The sequence below is a fragment of the Drosophila yakuba genome, chromosome 2L (genome assembly GCF_016746365.2).
Source record: "Drosophila yakuba strain Tai18E2 chromosome 2L, Prin_Dyak_Tai18E2_2.1, whole genome shotgun sequence".
NCBI classification, from domain to species: Eukaryota; Metazoa; Arthropoda; class Insecta; order Diptera; family Drosophilidae; genus Drosophila; species Drosophila yakuba.
The window spans coordinates 1,186,574-1,205,954 of NC_052527.2; the positions used below are offsets into that span (position 1 = coordinate 1,186,574).

General features: G+C 50.0%; 6 protein-coding genes across 10 annotated transcripts; 3 read left to right on the forward strand and 3 right to left on the reverse strand.

Moving 5' to 3' along the window:
• Positions 1-10: 10 nt before the first annotated feature.
• LOC6526391 (adenylyl cyclase-associated protein 1) lies at positions 11-6,662 on the reverse strand. 3 transcript variants are annotated; one of them, XM_002087474.4, is made up of 7 exons: positions 4,190-5,312; positions 2,876-3,410; positions 2,613-2,737; positions 1,731-2,085; positions 1,116-1,663; positions 528-1,048; positions 11-466 (listed from the first exon to the last, which is right to left on the reverse strand). In XM_002087474.4, exons 1-7 carry the CDS (start codon positions 4,407-4,409, stop codon positions 383-385), a joined length of 2,388 nt encoding a protein of 795 aa, XP_002087510.1. In that variant the 5' UTR covers positions 4,410-5,312; the 3' UTR covers positions 11-382. The 3 variants fall into 3 exon arrangements, with proteins under 3 accessions (XP_002087510.1, XP_015053332.1, XP_015053333.1); XM_015197846.2 differs by lacking the exons at positions 2,613-2,737; positions 2,876-3,410; positions 4,190-5,312 and adding an exon at positions 6,513-6,662; XM_015197847.2 differs by lacking the exons at positions 2,613-2,737; positions 2,876-3,410 and having other exon boundaries at positions 4,190-5,217.
• A 732-nt stretch (positions 6,663-7,394) lies between these two features.
• LOC6526392 (dehydrodolichyl diphosphate synthase complex subunit NUS1) lies at positions 7,395-9,029 on the forward strand. Of its 3 annotated transcripts, none has more exons than XM_002087475.3 (3): positions 7,395-7,529; positions 7,614-8,215; positions 8,566-9,029. In XM_002087475.3, the coding sequence occupies exons 2-3, from the start codon at positions 7,724-7,726 to the stop codon at positions 8,908-8,910; spliced, it is 837 nt and encodes a 278-aa protein (XP_002087511.1). In that variant the 5' UTR covers positions 7,395-7,529; positions 7,614-7,723; the 3' UTR covers positions 8,911-9,029. The 3 variants fall into 3 exon arrangements, with proteins under 3 accessions (XP_002087511.1, XP_015053387.1, XP_015053386.1); XM_015197901.1 differs by having other exon boundaries at positions 7,402-7,557; XM_015197900.3 differs by having other exon boundaries at positions 7,405-7,553.
• Positions 9,030-9,101: 72 nt separating this feature from the next.
• Positions 9,102-12,831, reverse strand: LOC6526393. The gene is made up of 5 exons (XM_002087476.3): positions 12,678-12,831; positions 11,924-12,046; positions 10,731-10,950; positions 10,099-10,678; positions 9,102-10,036 (listed from the first exon to the last, which is right to left on the reverse strand). Exons 2-5 carry the CDS (start codon positions 12,007-12,009, stop codon positions 9,258-9,260), a joined length of 1,665 nt encoding a protein of 554 aa, XP_002087512.1. The 5' UTR covers positions 12,010-12,046; positions 12,678-12,831; the 3' UTR covers positions 9,102-9,257.
• Positions 12,832-13,396: 565 nt separating this feature from the next.
• LOC6526394 (integrator complex subunit 14) lies at positions 13,397-15,353 on the forward strand. Its single transcript, XM_002087477.4, has 2 exons — positions 13,397-14,014; positions 14,072-15,353. Exons 1-2 carry the CDS (start codon positions 13,474-13,476, stop codon positions 15,292-15,294), a joined length of 1,764 nt encoding a protein of 587 aa, XP_002087513.1. The 5' UTR covers positions 13,397-13,473; the 3' UTR covers positions 15,295-15,353.
• Positions 15,354-15,416: 63 nt separating this feature from the next.
• Positions 15,417-16,172, forward strand: LOC6526395. The gene is made up of 2 exons (XM_002087478.3): positions 15,417-15,874; positions 15,939-16,172. The coding sequence occupies exons 1-2, from the start codon at positions 15,512-15,514 to the stop codon at positions 16,116-16,118; spliced, it is 543 nt and encodes a 180-aa protein (XP_002087514.1). The 5' UTR covers positions 15,417-15,511; the 3' UTR covers positions 16,119-16,172.
• On the reverse strand, positions 16,116-18,854 carry LOC6526396 (phospholipase A-2-activating protein). The gene is made up of 4 exons (XM_002087479.4): positions 18,587-18,854; positions 17,659-18,525; positions 16,972-17,601; positions 16,116-16,913 (listed from the first exon to the last, which is right to left on the reverse strand). The coding sequence occupies exons 1-4, from the start codon at positions 18,742-18,744 to the stop codon at positions 16,202-16,204; spliced, it is 2,367 nt and encodes a 788-aa protein (XP_002087515.1). The 5' UTR covers positions 18,745-18,854; the 3' UTR covers positions 16,116-16,201.
• Between the last annotated feature and the right edge of the window lie 527 nt (positions 18,855-19,381).

Here is a 19,381-nt window from a genome sequence, read left to right on the forward strand (position 1 = left end):
CCCGCAATAATCTGATAAAAAAGTTTAAATTTTATTAAATAGAATATAAAAAGGAGTTACATCTGATGATCGAGTAGAGTCTGCTCAAAAAGATCGAATTTCGTGCTCAGTTCCTCATTACACACTCTCGATATAAATACATTGGGTTCGGTTTTGTGGCCATCGCTTTTCCATCGAAATAAATTATATAAATACTTTCCACAAGCCAGTGGACAGCAAAGTTTGGCAACATCATCAATACGAAGAGTTTGATCTAAAAATCTCTGAATTACGAAAACTTTGCACTTAGATTAAATACAATTATGATTGCTGACTGGCTAATGCTTGCTGCTGATGACAGTTGGAAAAGCAACGAACTGGATTCCCGAGCACGGGAACCGCATTAGCCGAGGCTGTCCACGCACACAGTCTTGAGGGTCTTGCCGGCAATCGTGGTCTTATACTGCTCCGGTAAAGCCAACTCGGTCTGGAAATCAAACGAACATAAATGAGTAACTGAAAAGAAGAGAAACCGTTCCTGAACTCACATAATCGCCGCTGTCGTCGGGCAAGAGGATGTTCATCTCCGAGGACTTGGAGTTGACGATCTCCACGCCAAGCGAATCCTTGGACAGATACATCTGGCATCCGTCGGTCTTGTCGATCGAAACCGTCGGCACCGAGCCGAGCACCTGCATCTGCACGCTCTGGCAGTTGACGAACTCCACGGAGGCCACCACGGAGTCGAACAGCAGGGAGCACTTCTTGCAGGAGTCGAAGACGATGTTGTTCACCTTGCCCTTGACGGTCAGAGTGGATCCCTCGCACCTGAACACGTACACCACGTTGTTCATCTCGGCGTTCTCCACCAGCAGACCGGTGTTGTTCTTCTGGTACTCGATGATCCACTTCTTTCCGTCGCGCTCGAAAACGGGCGCCTTGGCTTGCGCAGATGGAGCAGCAACGCCCTTGCTGCCGCCCGATTGGGCTGGCGATTTGAACGGAGCCGGTCCGGTGCGCAGAGATGGATTTTTGTGGGTCTGCATGTCGCCAGTGACCTTCTTCAAGCCTGCGGTTTTATCAAAATATACATTTTATTACAATGGGAGCACTAAACCATATTTGCTGTGGCTCACCCTTGGTAATGTCTGCACCCTGGTTGATCTGGGCGAATAGGGCGCTGCGATCATCTCCGGCGCTGTCCAGCTTGAGGGCACTCAGATCCAGCATGGGCGGCGGTGGGGGCAGACCACCGGGTGGCGGTGGTGGTGGTGCACCTCCGGCGGGTGCAGCTCCCTTGCCAGACCACACCAAGCCCGTGGTGTGGTACTGCCGGATGTAGGCCTGCAGTTCGGTGAGCGTCTGCACCCAGGCGCGGGCCCACTCCACATGCGTGACATCCTTCTCCTTCCACTCCTTGAGCACGCGGTTCGTGTAGAACTGGCCGGCGTCGTTCATCTCCTTGACATAAGGACCCGGGGTCTTCTCCACGCACACCCAGCCCAAGGCGGGAATGCTTTCGCTGATGGCCGACAGGTGGTTGAAGAAGGGCGAGGAGCGGTGCTTCTCGCGGAAGTCCTGGATGGCGCTGATCTGCGTCGAGGTCGGCTTCAGGAGCTCCGCCTGCTTGGGCTGCGCCGGCTGGGCAATCTGAGTGGCCAGCGTCACGTACTGCAATTGGGAGCTGTTGGGGGATTTAACGATGCCATTATTTCACTTTTCGCACGGATGACTCATCCAGACTGACTCACCCAAAGGCGCTCTTTACGAGCTCCGCATGCTGCGCCACATCGCCGCCAATTTTGGCGGAGAGGGATAGGTATTGGCTCAGCGGACCCGCCACAATGTCCTCAAATCCGGCGACACTCATGTTGCTGCTGGGCGGCGACGGAGGTGGAGGTGGTGTTTCTGCTTTTTCAAAAACTGGAAGAGCTTCCTCAACGTCTTCTTCTTCGGCTGGCGGGGGCGGGAGAGTGGGCGTGGGCAGTTCTATGGCCTGTGGCGCTGTTAGAGTGCGTTCCAAACGGTCGACGAGGGTCTCCAGTCGCTCGCAAATGCTCTCCAAGTGGTCGACGGCGGCCGAGGGCTTGGCTTCCTGCTCGTTATCTGAACCAGAATAGCGCGAAAGAGAACGGAAAACGGTCAGTTTGTTTGACAATTATTTCCTATTATTCAAATAACACTGAGTTTATAATGAAAGTAACTGAGTGAGATGATGTTTCGGCGTGATAAGCCCCAGTGAATCGTGCACTCACAATATCTGACAAAAAGGCGATTAAACTAAGGCGTCTCGAGAGGAATTCCTCATCGCGAGCTTGTGGATGGTGATGAACTGGTGCGCTTAATACTTAAAAAGTTCATTATGCAAAAGAGCTAATTCCAACGAGTGAAAGTAATAAACCACATGCAAAAACGGCACAAGACAACGAAAAATCAAAAGAGAAGAACTAAGTTGAACCTTTTAACAGAAACACTTGACTTGCCAACTTATTGGCCATCAGAAAGTTAAGTAAATCACTCGACTAATAAAACTTCTTGACAGCGAAAACATAAGGTGAAAGTCAAGCATCCGCTTAAATAACTGCTGAGATCGAAAAATACAAAAGAATCGAACTCTATCGAAGCTCGCATACCCCGCACGGCCACGCTATGCTCCACAGCCGCATGGGCGGCCCGCAAGAGCTCCGTGTAAAGACGCTGGCGCTTCAGCTCCAGCTCGTCGCGTCCCACCGGCGTGACCGGTGGCTCGATGCAGCCGCTGGACATGGAACGAGGTCAGAGGAGACGATATACTAGCAGTTCAAGCAGTGGCAGGGAATGCAGGGTCAGCCTGCTCTGGTTTCAACTAAACTTAGACCAGAACTTGAAACCAGAACAGGATCTTGAGTAAGCATACATGTCATTCAAGCGCTCGTCGTCGAACCAGGAGGGCAGTCCGTGGGCAAAGAACAGAGTTTCCGAGACGACATCCCCCTCGATGTATGGTGCACACATGCTCTCCCGCTTGGGTGGAGGCAGTGAGTCGGAGAACACCTCGTCGTCGTCCAGCAGGGAGCCCTGATTCTGGCTGGCCAGCAGGAGCAGTGGCAGTGGATCCGGCTCGATGATCTCCGCCCGGTTGCTGATGTTCACCTTCTTCTTGATCGACTGATGTGTGGAGTTGTGCCTGGACAGGCAGCTCTTGGTGGGCGGCGGCTGTGGAGGCGGTGTGGTTGGCGTGACGACCGCCACCACCACTTCATCCGCCTCCTCCGCCTCGCCGCTGGTCATCGAAGCCGGTGGTGCCGTGGATGTGGAAGAGTGCGTGGAGCGGGTCAGTGGCTCCAGTTCTTTGGGTGCGGGAACTGTCTTTGCGTCTGCAACTGGTGCTGGTGCTGTTGCAGGATTTGCTGTTGGTGATTTGCTAGCCGCTTCAGCCTGAGTTGGTTGGGCTGTGGAAGTGTTGCTCAAGATTACTCTACATGAAGCTCGAATTACACAGACGGTCATCAAGGAAAGCGCCGATACTTAAGTTGATTACTGCACTTCGCTCTCTGTTTACCTCGCTTCCTGGGTTCATTACGTTCATTTATCGCATTTAAAAGACAGCACTTGCCATGATTTACTATGATGTCATGGTCAGTGATAGATTGAGTAGTTAGTTTTTATTGCTTACCTCTGATGTATCATCGTGAGCACACAGAAATCTATAGAATCTCGAATTTTCTTGGCTAATTTAAAATATTTTCTAAATATTTCCTAAAACGTTGGAAGACTGACCTTCATTTAAGTTTCTATATTCGTCACGTAAACGGTTGAACACTACTCTGTACTATACGTTCGCACTGATGGATGAGCACGATCTAAGTGCTCAAAAAATATGTGTGCAATGTCATTAGTTATTCCTCATTAATCAACTGCGAATCGGCGCAATTCCTTGATATTCCGTAGATATAAAATTCACAAAAATAAACCGAAGAGAAAACACAGTGAAGACAACTGAAAAGTAAACAGAAAAGGCCACTCAAGGCAGCTTGAAGTACTCGGCTTAAAATGAAACGAATCACAAGTTGTGGTCAGCTGCAGTGGCATTGCAGTGGCGGAGAACCGGCCCGATACGGGTCTTCGTTCCGGAGAGCAAGCAGCAGCCGAGACAGCTGTTGAGCTCGAAAGCCGGAGAACGAGTGGTATAGATGGGGTGGTGGGGAAATACTTAGGGTTGCGTCAGTACCAGTGTTTGGCTGGGTGCTGGGTTTATCCTCGGGATTATTCGCTTCCAAGGGCTCCTTTTCTGGTTTTACAGGTTGTGGCTCCTCCTTCGGAGTTCCTGGCTTGCCGTTCAGCTGGGGTTCCACCTTTTCGGTGGCCTGTACTTCGTTCTCCTCCTCCGCGTTCCCTTTATCCTTCTCCTTCTTGCCCGCCTTGGGATTCGATCGGCAGCAGGAGAACATTTTGCAGGTGGTTTTGGCTGCGCTTTTCCGGTGCTCAACACTCTAGATACGAATCAAGCACATTATGTAAGTTCCGTTTGTGGACTGCGGATGCCCGTGAAGCTCAAGCGGCGGTCACAACACTGACAGCACACCAAACGAAATCAGTAGAAGCAGCAGCCATACAAGACACTCAACGGGTTTCCAAAGGACGTGGCCACTCCTTGCTCACTGGGCGTGCGATGTGTCTATCCAGCAGTGTATGGCCCGAATATATTGGCACATTAAAAGAGTTCCTCAGAGTTGTCCGGACCTCCAACTGGGTCAAGTGACTGCCGCCCAAGCACAGAACCAAATGACACACAAATGCGATTACACACGGAGAACACACCCTAAACGAAGCGCACGCCCACACACTCGGATTCGGATTCGATTGGGACTCGGTTCTGATTCGATTCGTTTCGAACTCGAAGGATTTAACAGGACTCAACAGGACTCTGTTAGGACAGCACCGCTGTTAACTGTGCAGTTGCGTTGCCTTGTTGGGATATTTGGCGCTGCTTTTGACCATTTCAGGCCAGCCACCGACTGGCAATGAAAATGTGTTTCATTAATAACCGCTTTTGGCCTGGCATGCAGGATTTTGTGCAAGCTGCGGCGATATCTTGCACTTTTGCAGCAGAGAAAGCTCACGGTCCAGGCGGAAAATGGAAAACTCTCTGAGAGAGTTGCGCAGACACCACGGTAATTGTGATTTTGTGATACCCTTGCAATGGGTGGCGCGGTTTTTGGTGAGGGAAATGCTAGCCGATCCCATAGTTTTATCAGCTTTATAAGGCGGGGTTCGCCGATCAATTACTTCTGACAACCCCAAGTTATCTTTACTATTTAAAAAGTTTCCGAGAATATGATAATGGAACTATTACACCGTTTTGAGTGTAAACATAAAATTAATCATATCTTGTCTATAAAAGAGCTCTTTGTAAATGAGTTCTCTGGGAACAACAGCAGAAGGGTATGCAAAATTCGACTGTGCTCGGACTTCCACTTCTTTTGCTTGCCAGTTTTTGTTTTGGCCTCAGTGCAATGGGTTTATTGCACCGGCAACAGCGAAGTTGTTTTTGTCTTTAAGTAGCTTAAAACAAATGGCTGGCAATTAGAGTGGGAAATGCATCAGCAGCCGGTGGACTGGGGGGAGGCGCCGAGGAACTGAGGGGAAGTAAGCCGAGATTCAACTTTCGCCTGGCGATACTAGTTCTCCTTGTGGTGGTCTTGATGCGTTTTCTGCGGCAGATGCGTTTGTTGCGTGCAGCAAGCAAAGGAGAAATGCGAAAAACTAGAAACCAAGAAGATTAAATGTCTGCAGCTGAGGAACCGTTATGCCAGCGGCGCGAGTGTGTGTGTGTGTGAGCTCGAGTTACCGGTGGGGGGAAATGGTAAAAGGAAAATCGCCCACCTTATAAGGCGAGGTGTTATTTTTTCCACCGAAATCGAGGCGAGCGGTAATCTCTGCCGATTTTCAAGCGCGATTCGCTGATAAAAGCATTTTGGCCACTATTTGAGTCATTCCCGCACTAACACAAGCGAACGGGTTTGCTCTTGCGTAAACTACATACATATATGTACATACGCGTACATATATAAACTATGTGTCTGTGAGTCAGCGAAACAAAAACAGAAGATGGCCACAACAGCTGAGTAGTTAGTTTTTCTTATCGGGGGTTAACAATCGCAATGGCAGCTGCTAAGGGTTAATTTGCATACACTTGCTGGCAATTATTAGGTTTGGATTTTATGCCATGGAATCAGATGTGAAATCATCGTTAAAAATACACCATGTAGATTTAATTTTACAAACAACATGAATCACACAAAAATAGCCATCACACAGCTGTCTCTTGTCTTTTTGCTCTCTACACTGTTGTTGTTGTGTGTGTACAAACACCCACAGCCTGCAAGCACACACATACACACAGGCAAATTCGTGCCAGCACCACCCACCCCTCCCCATTAACAGTTAATTTCGCAGACACTTTCAGCCGGCGAATGGAAGAAAGGAAATTGCGAAAAATAGCAAAGCCCCGCTTAAAAGAACGCTGTAAGCAAAAAGCAGGCCCTACTCACCTTTGAAGTGGCTGATGAATTCGCAAGGATCTGCAATTGTATTCCGAGAACTGACGAGAAGCTGAGTGGTGAACACCGGCGAAATGGCGAAAATAATAACTTGGCGTGGCTTTTGGTGTGACCAGACGTGCGCTTGCGAATAAAGTTAAGCGAGTTAACCCTTATGTTGCCTGCAAAAATACTAAAAGTATTTATTTAAGACAAACACTTTAACACTTAATAAATGATTGTTTAAATGTATGAAACAATATAGAAGTGCCCTAGCTAGTATATAAACTAAATTCAAAACTATTTACTATGCATTAATGATTTCTTGATATGCATTCCAACCCATTTAATTTGGATTTCAAAGGCTGCACTTGTACTAGAATGCATCCTCAGAAATTTTCGCTATTTCCAGTTCAGTAAAATATTTTTGAAACTGGTTAAAATTTGTTGTTTTATGTAGATGTTCTCTAAAAAAATGTGTTTCCCTACATATAGCATATTCATTTAAAATTTAAAGCGGATTTTTAATTTTTTAAATTTAAAACTTCTTAATAAAATGTTGTTTAAATGTAGAAAACAATATATAAGTACCATAGCTAATATATAAACTAAATGTAAAATGATTACTATGCATTAGAATATTTCGATAACCATTCCAAAAAATTAAATTTTGATTTCAAAGGCTTCATGTCTACTAGAGTGCAACCTCAGATTTTGGCACTATTTCCAGTTCTGCAAAAAGTTTTTGTAATCGTGTTCATATTATTTTCTTAATGCAGTTGTTTTCCAATAAAATGTAGTTCCCTACATACTCAGTCTAGCATATTAATTAAAAAATTAAAGGGAATATTTTATTTATTAAATTAAGAGCTGCTCAAGAATTATCACATGCTTTCTTGGTATTTTGCGAACTCCGGCGCCTGGTCTCACTTAGGAACACGTATTTTACTTATTCTTGCGAAGCGCATCGCTTAAAACTTGATTACGCTTGGATAACAAGATGCACCCGCGTCCCAAGTGACTGAACAGGTAGCGAAGTGACCCTGGATGAGCGTGGGTAGGCAGCCGGCACCTCTGGAAAGCCCTAATCCCAGGTCCGCCACCCATTTGCAGGTTATGTCCGCTTGTGTACACTGCGACGGGGAACCGAAGAAGCAACAGGAGCGGATTCCTGGCAGAAGAGACAACCGCTGGTCGAGAAACCGTCCCCTGACCTGCGCAACATGATTGAGGTGCTGTGCCTGCTGCTCGGCAGGATCCTGCTGCTCCTGGTTGGCGGCTACGAACTGATGTGGCGGCTCCGAGAGCGTCTCAATGCACTGGTCATCCGGTCATATGACCTTTGGCGCAGCGGAACGGCACGTGAGCTGCACGAGCGACGCGTGCTCGCCGACTGCCGCTCCCAGTTGACCAAGACGCCGCAGCATCTGGTCCTGGTTATCTCCCCCGTGGATGCTGGCGTGGATGCGGTGCTTCTGAGCAGGATATTTGACTTTGCCCTGGACGTGGGCATCAAACACGTCAGTCTGTACGACAGGCGCACGAAAGGCAGTGGCTATGTGGACATGGCCGATCTGTGTCGGTCAACCAGCGGGGACACGGGCAGCTGCTTAAAGTGGCCACCCGGTCCAAGTCCCAGCAAACTGGAGAGCCTGCCCAAAAACGGACAAAAGTCAAATGGTTATGTGAACGGTTCGCATTCCCCTCAATTGCAGGTGAGTGGCGGCGTCTGATAAGCCGTAAAGAGTAATGGACTTTAGAACCATGTTGGAAATACCCTTAGAGAATACTCACTACACTATTAGTGTAAACAATTGAATGATAGAGGCAAATCGCTGGAAATATGTTTGTTATATTTCACCGAGATCTACTTTAGTTTCAATATAGACAAGATTATTTCATAAGCCAAACTTCTTTTACAAAACATGCTTTGTGCTGAGAACAAGTTTTTATTATCATTTGTATCCATAAAAACCTTTGTAAGGGTATATCAGCGTAATCGATTCCCGGAACTAGTTGTCGCCTTATCAATTTCTAATTGACTTTCGGCTTCCGCGTCTTTCAGCTCCATCAAATCAGCGCCTCCGACGGCCATGCCCTGATCGCCGACGTCTGCCGGGAGTTGTACGAAGGCAGGGAGACGGAATTGGTGCAGAGTCTACTTAAGCAGAAGCGCGAAGCGCTGACGGAGCAGATCAGCGACATGCTGAGCCAGCGACTCGGGTTCGAGGCCCCGGAGCCGGAGCTGGGCATAGTGTTCGCCCGGCAGACGTGCACCTACGGCCTGCTGCCCTGGCACGCGCGCTTCACTGAGTTCCACACGCACCCCAGCGGACGCCACTTCGACGTGGAGACGTTCGCCAGCATCCTGTGCAAGTACTCGCGATGCGAGCAGCGGTGGGGCACGTAGGCACATCGTTCGAGTGGGAAACGACACCCTTATATTAACTAGTTACCTTAACATTATGTAAATTATCGCCAGGAATTCCTTTTAGTTCGTAAGAGTAAACCGCAAAAGTGTATTGTTCACATGGAAGTGTAATCGCGTCCGGATTTTACCTTTCAGATCGATCTAATTGCGAGGCCAAACAGCATTTCGCATCTTGTACATAATATTCGATCTTTATTGAACGACGTTTTGCAGTGCTTCAGCTTAAGGCGCAACTAGATGGGTATATGTTAGTGGGCAGACCTAAGCGCTATGGTTAGTTTTATAGTATTTGTTTCTGTTTAAATTCCATCTCCGTCGCTCCCGCTCTACTCCCTGCCGGGCCCGGCATGGAGCTTGGGCAGCAGATTGACGTCGGTCATAAGATACGTGTTCTTGTCGATGTTGTGTGGGCCGGGACCCGTGGGCATCTGCTCGTGGAGGCCGTGGAAGGAGTTGCGCAGATTCTCGAGGGATTCGGCCAGGCCCTTCTTGATGTTGGCGAACTCGGAGGACATGAGCGCCAGCTTGCCCAGCAAATAGTTGAGGTTCCCGTCCATGTCGATCATGTGCTTCTTGGTCTCCTCCACGCGGCTGCCGAGTCCCATTATCGTAATGAGCGTATCGTTGCTGTCCTTATCGGTGACGTTCTGGATCTTTTCGAACATCAACCTGGTCTGCCCAATCTCGCCGGCCATGATCTCGATGCGGTGCCACACCTGTGTGAGCTCCGAATCCAGCAGTCCGCTGATGTTCTTGTTCGCCTCCCTCTGGACGCCCACCACCGCTCCGTCCAGCGATGAGAAGCGCTCCTTCAGCAGCCCACTCAGCTTGGCCATTTCCTCCGCCAGCAGCTTGCCCACCCGCTGCACCACGTTCAGTGTGCCGAAGTCCACCTTGCGCTGCGTGTCCAGCACGACTTCCGAGTTGGTCATTATGATGCTGTTGAACCTGTCGAGCGCCTCCAGACCCTCGTTCAGCTTGGCATTGCTCTCGTTCGTTGCGGCGAAGTGCTTGCTGAGGATGCCCACGTCCGCGGAGAGCTGACGAACGTCCGCCTGGATGTTGGCCTCCGCCTGCTGCAGTCGCTCCGTGGTCTCCGTCGCAGCTGCATAACGGGGAAAGAGCAAGTGGAAGTGGACCCCAAACTAAGATGTCTTATGCACCCACCTGATTTCTGGACGTCCGAGGACTCGCTCTTCAGTTGCGCCAGGGCATTCAGTGTGTCGTTGTTCAGTTCCTGGATGTAGGCGCGATCCTTCTCGCTGAGGCCAAGCGGAGCAGCTGGACGCTGCACAGTCTCGCTCAGCTCCGTCACCTGGCCGCCCAGCGAAGTGAGACGCTCCAAGAGTTGGGCCTCGAACTCGGGGTTCTTTGGCGGAGCGGCGGTGGTCGCGCTGGCTGCGTGCTCCTGCAGCTTGGCCTCGATCTGGGCCAGCAACTGCGGTGCCTTGGGAAGATCCTCGAAGCTCTTCTGGGTCTGGTCGGCTGCCTTCTGGCTGCTCTCCTTCAGGGAGGCCACACTGGCCGACAGCTTCTGGATCTCCTCGAGGAGCTTGGCGTTGAGACGCTTCTGATCCTCCAGGAACTCCTTGGGAATGGCGGGGGCGGCGGGCGCTGCTGGAGGAGCAATCAGGTTGCCACTGAGCGGCGGTCTCTTGAAGCACTCGTCGTTCTCCCGCATCCACTTGAACATGTGCTCCGTGGCCTGGTTGAAGCGGTCCGACTGCGAGTTGTACTTCTCCTCTTGCTGGAGATCGGATCAGTATAAGTGAATGAATCCCCCTTTATGGCTGACTTACCGTGATGAGCATGGTCTCTATCTGGCTAACCCGCTCGTCCAGGCGCCCAAAGATGCCATTGATGGGCTCCAGACTCTTCTGACCCTTCTGGATGGACTGCAGCGCCTTCTTGAGCAGCTCGCCCAGGGCGCGCTCGCGATGCTCGTGCCGCTCCAGCTTATTGTCCAGCTGGTTGTAGGAGTAGATCAGCGACTGGATGGTTCCGCGCAGCTCCTCGTTGCTGCAAAGGAGTGGGGGTTAGGGAAGTGGCTTAAAATTAGCCTCGCTCCGGACCATTAATCATAAGCGGAGTGGGGGACGGCAGCAGATGGCAGCGGGACCACCACCATGATGACGTGTCTATAAATATTGAGGGGGTGCTTTGGGGCGGGGGATAAGTGATCTTCAGGGTCAGGAACCCTCCATTCCGAAAGCTGTTTGTGTGAACTGCATTGATGCCGATGGATATAGCATAGCTATGTGTGTGCATGTGGAGGGCATGGAACACATGCACATTTGCATGGCTGAGCACTGAGAGCACTCCCCCATTCCCGGCCAGAGTCCCAAAATAAACAAACAAATAGGCGCAGCGCCAACATCTTGGCTCCCTTTGAAGGCATCAGGAGTGGGGTTGCATCCATACTCCACATCACACATCCCACAACTATGATGCACATATGCGACGGCCCCAGGCGCCGACAACTGCTCTTAGTTGGAAGTCTGGCACAGTGGAGGGCATTATGGGATGGCTACATGGGATGGAAGCAGAACCACTCCGGACCGAAGTGCTAGGCAATGTGTGACATGTGTCAAGACCATAAAATCGGGCATCTAGAAGTTGTGGTTCCTTGAATCCCCTTTTTGGAGGCGGGGATGCAGATCGCTTGAGCATCCAATTACCGCCCTTCCAAGAGATGCAACTCAGAAGTATTCTTTTTAGGAGCCCATCACTTGAAGTGGCATAATTGGATCCCATAAACTGAAGATCTGAGTGGAGTTAGGAGTTTCTATAGTGCAGCTTTAATGGAAGTTTCCGCAATGAAATTCAGATGGAGTTGGGCAATAATAATGGAAAGGCAATGGAAATGGATTAAACCAGGAGTATTGGTATTAAGTGGTTTCAGGGAAGGGGTGTCACTATGATGATGATGCTCTAATTATCAACTTCCATCATATTGTCAGTCTTTTCCCTGGAAAGTGTTCAATTTACTCACGAGACCAATCCATCGATGGGTTGCCATTGGGTGAGCACGGCCAGAGCTAGGAGCACTAATTGGAGAGGGCGACTTCCGGTGGCCATCGTGGGCGTTGATTAGGATGCGAGTCCACTGCGTGACCTGTGGAAATCGAACGGAAATGGGTGATTGAAGATGGGTTTGCAATGGCGCCTCCGTTCGCCGCCAGTGGATGCGAATACTTCCTGTGGAACTGCATCGGAGATTGTTTATCGCTAGCGACGATGGGGTAAACAAATGTAGGCTAATTTATGTGCAATATTTATGGGGGTGCAAACAAATAATAAAGAAATGCCACTGATTCGCAGCTGAAACAACTGCAAACAAAGCGGATTGGTTCCTTGTCCGGATAGACCTCGCTAAAAATATGTATATACATCCATGAATATAGAGCGATATTGTTCTTGTGGCGATAAACAAATGACGTGAAAATATCCACTGGACGACACTGCATGTGCCAGATTCTCCTCCAAAGGGAGAGGAAGTGGTGCATTCAGGGAATTGGGTCAGCAAAAAAGCGAGTGAATTTACGAGGCGAATTAAAATTACAATTAGGCCAACGTGAATGAGCAGAAGTTGGAATTTTCCTGGAGATTACTGGGTTGTAGGTTGAATATATTCGCGGTGATAAGGATTGGGTTAGAGGTTGACGAATTGAGTGGGGTGTGCAAAAAGTTCCGCTTTTGCTCACTAACTAAACATTAAGCTAGGTATGTAAGTACAAGAAACTCACCTCTGGGTTAATTGAATAACTCAAGTTCGAAGAGTAGTCTCAATCGTGCACACACTTGGATCACTTGGGTCGAAAATTGGAGGAGCACCACCACTGGACGTCCTAACAGCTCGAGTTGCGATCGAGGAATGATGCTGGAGCAACAGAGGTCCGCCGACTTTTCCGGAGCAGCTGTGGATCCGTGCTCCTCCCCGATAGTGGATCCTCTCTCTGCTCTCAGCTGCCTATGCGTTCAGTAATTAAAACTGGGAGATGGTGAGATGAGTTCCCGCATGCAGTCATGTCGGGGTGGCAACGAATCAAAATTCCATTTATTCTAATACGAAATCATCGAGCGCAATGCAAACAAATGATATGGGCGGCGAAATCCAAGGCAATTAAAAGCTAGCATCCCAAATCGATTCGCTGAGATGCTTGTTTGTCCCAATATAATCTTATTCATGTTGAGGCAATTCCGGGAAATTTGATTAAAAAGTGAGTAAATAAATCAATTGAGCAGTTTGATTACTTGTGGGAACATAAGTGAATTCTGTTATACAAGTTCGCTCACTGAGTAATTTGATTCATAATTATAAATATTACATTTAAGCAAGAGTTGGCGGTAAGCGATAAGAAAATTCAACACTTTAAATATTTGAATTTCAGCTTGGCGCCAAGTCATGGACAAAAACATTCACCTGGAACAAGAAACCGTTAGTCGCTTCGCGGCGAATGGCATTTCAGCTGGAGCAGAAGAAGAAGATGCATAAATAACAAAAATTACCGAAAACATAAATCCGTTTAATTAAGCTACGAAATGCCGACTTTAATAGCGCTGGATGCATCGCTATCGATGCTGCGTCCCGTTCCGGGAAGGAATGAGCACACCTACCAGTCGTTGGCCACCAAGGGCATCCAGCATCTGCTGGACAATCTCACGGCGGCCGGCAAAATGGAGCATGTTGCTCTGCTTTCCTACTCCACAACGGCGGAACTGAAGGTGGACTTCACCCGGGACTACGACCAGGTGCGGCAGGCGGTCAAGAAAGTGGAGCCCGTGGACAAGGCCTGCCTGATGAGCATGCTCAAGGCGGTGGTGTCCATAATGTCGCCGTGGGGCAACCAGAACATCCTGCAGGTGGTGGTCTTCACGGACTGCGGCCTCGGTTTTGGCAACACCTCGATCACGGGTTTTCTGGAGGCCTACACCGGCAAGGAGTCGGAGCCGGAGTTCAGCTTTCTGAAGACACTGGCCAACTACAACCTGAACTTCATCTGCCTGGGCCTGCACGGCGATCACTACTTCACCAGGGGACTGGCGGTGTACCAGCAGCTGCTGGACACGGTCTCCCTGAAGGGTGAGCTGCATTCTATGCATTCCATTCAAGTCCCTAATGCTAAACCTATACTTCCAGGCCAGCTCTTCATGACAAAACCCGCCAAGAGCGGAGATGCAGTCGAGGGAAATCCCAATCCCAACCCGAACCCCAGCCACAAAAGCGAATTGGGTCGCACTACGGTCTTCGAACTAATTGAACGTCTCTGCGAAGCCAGCTACAAGAGTTCCGAGGTGACTCTAAAGTGTGGCAGTTACTTCCGCATGGAGGCACCTGTTTTGCTCTGGCCGCCGACGGCTCCATACGAGCAAAAGTCTCACATCTTCGGCCGAGAGCCCACCATTCGCCACACAGACCAAAAGATTGAGGTGTGTGGCTTCCTGGCCCTTTCGGACATTGGATCACCGGCCACCCTGAGTCGTCACTGGGTTCTTCCCAAAGTGGAGCGGGAGAAGAGCGGCGGCAGCCGAAGATCCGGCAATCTGGTTGCAGCGGCTAAGCCACCAAAACTCAATCTGGACACCAGCAATCCCAATTACGAGCTGGACAAGTTGGAAGCCGATATCAAGGAGTTTTACGCCAAGGATTCAAAAGAAACGGAAGAAAGTGGTGACGACGACGTGACCATTGTTTTGAAACCCGGCCCACAGACAGAGCAGCAAAAAGAAAACCTGTGCGTCCTCCTTCACGGTGCCCTCAAAATGGAGAACATGGCCGCTCTGGTTAGAGTGGGGGATAAGTGGTACGGATTCATATATGCATTCACCGACAGCAAGAAGAAGTCAAACCTGATGCTTAACATACTTCCACCCGGAACGAATGTGATTCCCTGGCTGGGAGATCTGGAGTTGCTCGGATTCCCCGAGGACCTGACACCCGGAGAGACAGCCAGCTTTCCGGTGCGTGCCGACCGAAGATCCTATTCCCAGAGCAGTGTGGTGTGGATACGACAGGCCAGTCTGCAGTCCGATGTCCAGAAGGTACTGCGGCACGCCAAGAAGATGCCCGACAAGACGCAGCATTTCTACAAGGAGCTCAATCGGATTCGCCGGGCTGCCTTGGCACTGGGATTCGTGGAGCTGCTCGAGGCACTGGCCATGCTGCTGGAGAAGGAGTGCGCCCATCTCAGCCTGAATGGAGCCAGCAACGAGTGCACCCTGCAGCTGCAGCACGCGTCCACGGAGCTGCGAAAGACCTCGAACAGAGATATCAAGTCCACTATTATTCCGCTGCAGAAAGTGGGTGCATCGGATGCGGGCAGCACGGCTGCCACGGCTCCTGCTCCTGCATACATGTATTAAAACACTTTTTACGACATTTAACTTTTGTATTAAGAAATGGTAAATACTTTTGAACGATATGGACATATATTTCTTATTTAAACTTTAGAAAACTCAGATTTCAATTTAAATCTAACGGTTTTCTGTGTCTACGGCTTGGCACTTTACAGCACTAGCAGCTTTGCGTTATCGTTATCGATGACAGAACCAAATAATTTTTGTCGTAAAAATAATAACAATGGGAAGTCCAGAATTACCTTCAGATCCCGGTCAAGAGGGGCTTCCAACGCCACCGGTTGACCATCCACGGGGAGGAGTGGAGAGCGAGGATGACGACGATTTGGATGCCTACGATGGCTACCAGCCACTCGCCTTGGATGAGGAGAACGATGCAGCGCATTCTGAGGTGGTGTCCAGGGAACCGGAGACTCCCTTTGCGGACAACGACGAGGATGTGGACCTAATGACGGCCCCAGTCACCCACGGAGACCCCAACATGCCTGCCATTGAGCCCGCTGACGTGGAGATCGAGAGACAAGTCTGGAGTGAGCCAAGACCAAGGGAACTCCAGATGGATCTTGATAAAACGCGAACAGAACAGGTAAGACCAGCATTCCTAATTGCATCTCCGAGATATTCTTGCAATTTCCATCCCGACACTTCAGATCCTCAAAGCCATGTCAACGATAACGTTACCCAACATCACAGTGCCGGATTGGGCGAGAGGAGTGCCCGAAGAGCGTTGGAAGCATGAGCTACTGGACCGGATAAACAACCGACACCATCCTCCGGAACCCTCAACGTCGTCTTCTCGCGAGAGTCATCAGCATTCCAAGAAAGAATAGCGCTTGTTGTGTTTATTTAGAAAAAACTTTATCCAATAAATGTATAATTTAGAATGATCATCAAAACTTGGTTCACGGAGATCCTAGAACGCAGCCAGCAGGGCCTGGCCCACAGTATTCACCTTGCTGAAGTTTTCGCCCTGCGGAGTGTTGGTGAGTTCCCTCAGCTTGTCCATCACATAGTCCACGGACACCACCTGTGCAATAGTCTCCTGGCCGCACGAAGTGGTGGTCAGGTTGCCGATGGCCTGCATGGAGCGGTAGCACGCCTCCAAGTCCTTGGCCCACTTGAGCAGCTCTACCACACCGGAGGTAACCACATGACACACCTCCGACTTCGCCACGTTCAATGTCTGGGAGATTGTGAGGTTCAAATAGAAGGTGGCCACGGCAATTTGCAGATTGGCACTGCCCGTCTTGATGGCTCCCACAAGGTCGATAATCTCCGGCAGACGCGACATCACATGTTGTCGGCCGGTCGCGTGGCTCAGGCTGTTGGCCAGGCAGCGCACCACCATTAGCTGGTTGGCTGCCGAGCCGGTCAACTGGGGTATGACGGTGCCCAGGAAATTGTGGCTGTTGTTCAGCATACTGAAGATGGGCTCATTTCGCACGGCCAGGCGAAGAATGTCGAGCACGGGGAACTGAAAGGACGCTGGCCACCTCAGCAGCAGGGTCAGCGCTTCAAGGGAGGTCAGATCGAGTTCGGGCGATTGTTCGGTGAGTTTGATTACGGCCAGCAAGACTTCCTCACCCACTCTACCATCAGCGGGCCCCAGCTTGCCATTGAACTCCCTGCCAAAAAGAAGGAGGAATTAGTACATCTCAAGCTGGGGAAAATATCTCAACCCACATCATTTTCTCCAGCACCTTCTTCGTATCACACGTGTCGAAGGTGCGGTAGCTGCTCACGGGAAAGTGCTTGTCGCCAGATCGCACAAAGTTCACATCCACCTGCGACTGCGCATTGCTACTGGCTGTGGAGTAACTCGACGCTCCAGTGAAGGGATCCACATTGCCGCCACTCCTGACGTTGGTGTTGCTCGATCCAGGAACGTAGCGGGAGCCACCAGTAAATGGATCCTGATAGCCAGTTGGCGCCTGCTCCATCGTCACAGGCCCACTATTGGAGTTCTTCACAATAAAATTGGCCACCTGGTCGAGGTAGGCCTGTGGCAGGTTATTGCGATGGATGAAGGTCTGGGCCGCCTGCCACGGATCCTCGCCGCGGTTGTAGGGCAACTTGATGGGGGGCTCCGTGTCGGAGATGTCCACGTTGAACACAAAGTCGTACTCCTTGCCCTCGTGCAGTTTCTTGCCGGAGCTCAACTGCGTGCCTCCGGTTCCGCCAGTTACATCGCCAACCAGATTCCAGTTACCCAGCGTCCAGCTGTAGCATTTTACGGAACCATCGGCATGACGCACCATCTTCGTTTGACCCTCGCGCGTTCCATTGGACAGAAGGGCCTCCGGACCTGGAAGTCTGAAGACGGATAAACAGTTTTTATTATTCTTTAACAGAGATTCACTTGTAGCTTACTCTGTTTTTTTGATGCCTCCAATCTCCTCGTTAATCTGGGACTTCCTCGTTGCCACTTCCAAGTCAAAGGCTTTAAGGACTAATTCGCTGGCTTGTCGAGCAGGAACGTGGCTGAATACCCTCACAACACCATCGCTACAGCCGGTGACAATGTCCCCGTTCTGTAGGCAGGTTACAGACCACACAGAAATGCCGGGATGGAAGATAGGTGCTCCCAGCTCGTCGCCGGTAATCACATTCCACATACGCAACGTGCTGTCCTCGCCGCAGGAGACCACCACTTGGTCGCCCAGAGCCCGATTTCGGGCCATGGAGTAGATGTAATTGGTGTGCCCGTTCATCTCGCGAACGCACTCGCCATCCTCGTTCCAAAACCGGAGAACAGCATCATTTCCGCAGGAGAGCAAAGTATTCGCATCCAGTCCCATGACTCCCCGCACACAATCCGTGTGCCCCTTGAGCAGGCGCAGCTTCTCGCCCTTCGCGTTCCAGTAGTAGATGTTCTTGTCCGCACCGCCGGTCACATACTTCTGCTGCTCCTTCAAGGTGGCCACCGCCCAAACAGCCGCCTCGTGTCCCTCTAAAGCTACGAAGGACACATCACCGGCCTCGCTGATGGTCCACACGCGAGCTGTCTTGTCCCAGCTACCGCTAATGAGACTCCGTGGCTCCAATCCTCCTGCGAGAGCACACACCGTGGACCCATGACCTTTGAGGGTAAGCAGGGGTACAAAGCCGTCCTGCTTGTAGATGCAGATGGTGGCGTCGTTACTGGCCGTGCAGATCCACTGCTCCGACTCCAGAAAGTAGATGAACGAGATGAAGTTCTTGTGGTCCTGAAGAGTAAGGCTCTCAAAGTACTCATTCCTATGAGGATCGAAGGCAGTTTTAAGGTGGAATTCATAGCGACTAGGCCCAGCCAACTCACCCACTGGGCTTCCAGACTTTGGTGCTCTTGTCCCTCGAACCGGACAGAATGCTCTGGCCACCTTCCGGAGTGGCAGCTCCCACCGCCACCGCTCGCACATCCATGCTGTGGCCCAGGAGCTCGCAGCTCAGCTTGTAGTTGTCCAACGATGGCTCCATGCTTGGTGTCCTGGTCTTCCTGTGTTCCCGTTCCAGCAGCTCCGCTTAAAAATGTTACTTTGTTTGCCGGCTGTCAGCGATTTTGCGAAAAAATCTGCACACTCAGATAGTGGTGAGCCGATCTATCGGGTTAAGGTCAATAAACGATAGTTTCTGAATACGTTAAAATCTAATATTTTCAATTAAAAAATTTTAAGTATAGCTGGTATTGGAAAGTGTATTTTTTTTTTTTGTATTCCTCTATTCCTCTCGGGAACTTAGGGCTTCTACGAGAGCTGAATTTTTCGTATTAGTTTCAGTAATCGTTGTAAGTCGCCACCTGTCGCCATCGGGGATTGGGGCAAGTGGAAGTTGTTGTAATAGGCATTTTTATGTGGAAGAATACTTTCTAAGAGTTAGAAAAGCATTTCAGAGAGGAAGTTTTTGTATGGCCATGCTCTCTTCATGGGTGGGGGGCTTTAGCCCACGACCCCGTGGTTAGCAGGTAGTTGCGCTATCCACTACACCACGAGGCCCTAAAGTGTATTAAATATTTAATTCTCTTCTACTTAGTAAATTCATTATTTTTAGATAGGTAAAATGAAGAATATGTAATCTTTATATATTAAGTTACTGTTCATCAGTAAATACTGTGTAT

Coding starts and splice junctions, on each gene's coding strand:
- LOC6526393 (XM_002087476.3), bottom strand. CDS start 12,009: ATGGCCACCGGAAGTCGCCCTCTCCAATTAGTGCTCCTAGCTCTGGCC. Junction 10,951..11,923: donor CCCATCGATGGATTGGTCTC/GTGAGTAAATTG, acceptor ACTCCTTTGCAG/CAACGAGGAGCTGCGCGGAA. Junction 10,679..10,730: donor TAGAGACCATGCTCATCACG/GTAAGTCAGCCA, acceptor TCCGATCTCCAG/CAAGAGGAGAAGTACAACTC.
- LOC6526396 (XM_002087479.4), bottom strand. CDS start 18,744: ATGGAGCCATCGTTGGACAACTACAAGCTGAGCTGCGAGCTCCTGGGC. Junction 17,602..17,658: donor GGAGGCATCAAAAAAACAGA/GTAAGCTACAAG, acceptor ATCCGTCTTCAG/ACTTCCAGGTCCGGAGGCCC. Junction 16,914..16,971: donor AAGGTGCTGGAGAAAATGAT/GTGGGTTGAGAT, acceptor TCTTTTTGGCAG/GGAGTTCAATGGCAAGCTGG.
- LOC6526395 (XM_002087478.3), top strand. CDS start 15,512: ATGGGAAGTCCAGAATTACCTTCAGATCCCGGTCAAGAGGGGCTTCCA. Junction 15,875..15,938: donor ATAAAACGCGAACAGAACAG/GTAAGACCAGCA, acceptor CCGACACTTCAG/ATCCTCAAAGCCATGTCAAC.
- LOC6526391 (XM_002087474.4), bottom strand. CDS start 4,409: ATGTTCTCCTGCTGCCGATCGAATCCCAAGGCGGGCAAGAAGGAGAAG. Junction 2,086..2,612: donor GCATAGCGTGGCCGTGCGGG/GTATGCGAGCTT, acceptor ATTCTGGTTCAG/ATAACGAGCAGGAAGCCAAG. Junction 467..527: donor CCGACGACAGCGGCGATTAT/GTGAGTTCAGGA, acceptor TTTGATTTCCAG/ACCGAGTTGGCTTTACCGGA.
- LOC6526394 (XM_002087477.4), top strand. CDS start 13,474: ATGCCGACTTTAATAGCGCTGGATGCATCGCTATCGATGCTGCGTCCC. Junction 14,015..14,071: donor GGACACGGTCTCCCTGAAGG/GTGAGCTGCATT, acceptor CTATACTTCCAG/GCCAGCTCTTCATGACAAAA.
- LOC6526392 (XM_015197901.1), top strand. Junction 8,216..8,565: donor CGCATTCCCCTCAATTGCAG/GTGAGTGGCGGC, acceptor CGCGTCTTTCAG/CTCCATCAAATCAGCGCCTC.